This window comes from Chiloscyllium plagiosum, unplaced genomic scaffold (assembly GCF_004010195.1).
Source record: "Chiloscyllium plagiosum isolate BGI_BamShark_2017 unplaced genomic scaffold, ASM401019v2 scaf_5770, whole genome shotgun sequence".
Taxonomy (NCBI): domain Eukaryota; kingdom Metazoa; phylum Chordata; class Chondrichthyes; order Orectolobiformes; family Hemiscylliidae; genus Chiloscyllium; species Chiloscyllium plagiosum.
In genome coordinates, this window is record NW_025213753.1 from 20,935 (window position 1) to 23,462 (window position 2,528).

Genomic DNA, 2,528 nt, shown 5'->3' on the forward strand with positions numbered 1-2,528 from the left:
ACCCATAGGGACCAGGGATGTGCGGGTTAGGGTGGATTGGCCGAGCTAAATTACCCATAGTGCCCAGGGATGTGCAGGTTAGGGTGGATTGGCCGTGCTAAATTACCCATAGTGCCCAGGGATGTGCAGGTTAGGGTGGATTGGCCGAGCTAAATTACCCATAGTGCCCAGGGATGTGCAGGTTAGGTTTAGTGTGAATTGGCCGTGCTACATTACCCACCGTATTAGGTGCATTAGTCAGAGGGAAATGGGTTTGGGTGGGTTACTCTTCGGGGGGGGGGGTCAGTGTGGACTGGTTGGGCCGAAGGGCCTGTTCCCACACTGTAGGGAATCTATTCTAATCATCATCTATTTTTCCAACGGACCAGGATGTTATTACACACCTCTCGACCCCAGTCCAGGGGCAGGGAACACCACCGCTGTGGCACAACGGGGCACCCGAGTATTTTGATTTAATTTTGTTTTACACCCAGTCAAGATTTGCCTTTTTAACAGACTCGGGCAGAATGGTTTCTCCCCCAGAACGCGGGTGAGAGAAACAAATCTCCTCAGCACTGCAGAAGGTGAACCCCACTAAAAACAGAGAGACGGGACGGCAGAGCTGGTTTCAATCTCCAAGGCTCGTCAGGGACGGATACAAGGAGACCGAAATTTCAAAAGGTCACAACCGTGGTGGGGAGATTCATAATAAGTGTGGTGTAAAAGGTCCCCAACTAGGCCCTGCGCTTGCAAAAACAGCAGGTCTGAGAGGTTGATCCCGCAACTGGGACAGCGCCTTCTTGAGTGAACCGATAGTTTCACAGACAACCAATTGATGAAAGATAGCTGAGCGCACGAGGTGCCTTTTTTACATGCTCTGGGAGTGGCGCGCGCTCACAGACCGCAAACAAAAGGGATCCGTTCTGGCCTCGTGAACGGTTCGCTCACTCGAGGGAGCCGCGAGCTCCCCTTTGCTATCTCCGTGCGAGCGCCTCAGCCAATCAGAGCTGACCTCATCGAATCCTGACAGTGTGGAAACAGGGCCTTCGGCCTAACAAGTCCACACCGACCCCACCGAAGAGTAACACACCCAGACCCATTCCCTGACCCTGTTACTCTATATTTATCCCTGGGCACTATGGGTAATTTAGCACGGTCAATCCACCCTAACTTGCACATCTTTGGACAGTGGGAGGAAACTGGAGCACCTGGAGGAAACCCACGCAGACACGGGGGGGGTAGAATGTGCAAACTCCACACAGACAGTTGCCCGAGGGTGAGTTCGAACCCGGGTCCCTGGCTCTGTGAGGCAGCGGTGCTAACCACTGAACTACCATGTCACCCGTTGACCGATCAGCACCTTTAATGTGCTCTGATTGGGTCGGACTTTGGTGTTCTTGCACATGTCCTGGCAGAGGCGAGCTGAAGACATTCCCTTTCTCGGGACGATTCAAGTCTGTGTTCTTTCTCTCTCTCTCTCTGTTGAGACACAATTCTAGCCTAGTTTACGACACCATCTATGCTCCTGCTCCCTTGTCAATGATCTTGAGTTAACAAAAAAAAAAAATGAACTGAGGTTTTGCGGCCCTGTTGTGGCACAACGTCCCCACCCCTGGACTGAGATGCCCCGGCTTCAGGTCTGTCCTCCTCTAGAGGAGTGTAATGACATCTCTGAACTGGAAAAGATATTTAAAAAGTAAAAGATAGATTCTTTATCGTTGCTTCCTTGTGAAGTCCCTCCGCTGGTACAAGTGGCGACCTCAAATGGACAAAAGGCACAGGCCGCAGCTTTTGGGGCTGCCCGGGTCTCTGAGATTCAGTGTCAGTAACTGATGGGGGCAGGGTTTGTGCTGTTCTCGCACCACAGGTACCATTCCTTCCTCCTGTACTTCGGGTATCCCAGCTCCAGCGTCCGCAACATGACCGTCAGCAAGTTCTTTAAGCTCATCAGCGACTTTGCCCTGGAGTATCACACGACCCGCGCTCAGATCCTACAGCAGAGGGAGAGGCAGGAGAGACTGCAGCGAGAGGTCAGCTAAACACCTCTCTGTGTGTGTGTGTGTGCGAGTGCGTGTGCGCACGCATGGGCTTTGGGGGCAGGGAGGGAGGGAGGGAGGGAGTGGGTTGCGGTTAATGGAGGGCAGCCGGAATGATCATAAAGACAGCTCAGTGAACTGACAGAGGGAGACAGAGTGTGAGAGAGAGAGAGAGGAAAAGGGGAGGAGGCCAGAACAGAGAGTAACAGAATGAGGGAGTCGGGGTAAGGCACAGAGTCAAAGAGAGAGAGAGGGAAAAACAGACAGACTGAAGGAGAGAGAGAAAGCGAGAGAAAGTGAGTCACAGTAAGGTAGAGTCAGAGAGAGAGAGACACACACAGACACAGTGAAACAGTCAGAGTAAGATAGAAACAGTGGGAGACAGAGAGAGGGAGACAGAGGCGGAGTGAGAGAGAGAGAGGTGCAGAGAGTGGGAAACAGAGAGAAAAGGAAAGAGAGGGGGGGACAGTGTAGAGGGAGCTTTACTCTGTATCTAACCCCGTGCAGTCCCTG

General features: G+C 52.6%; 1 protein-coding gene across 1 annotated transcript in view; it reads left to right on the top strand.

Annotated features, from left to right (window-relative positions):
• si:ch211-63p21.2 (FH1/FH2 domain-containing protein 3) overlaps positions 1-2,528 on the top strand; it is a 5,498-nt gene that overhangs the window by 1,186 nt on the left and 1,784 nt on the right. Inside the window, exon 2 of the mRNA XM_043686305.1 lies at positions 1,847-2,009. Coding sequence (XP_043542240.1) covers positions 1,847-2,009 — 163 coding nt within the window. The remainder of the gene's footprint in view (positions 1-1,846; positions 2,010-2,528) is intronic.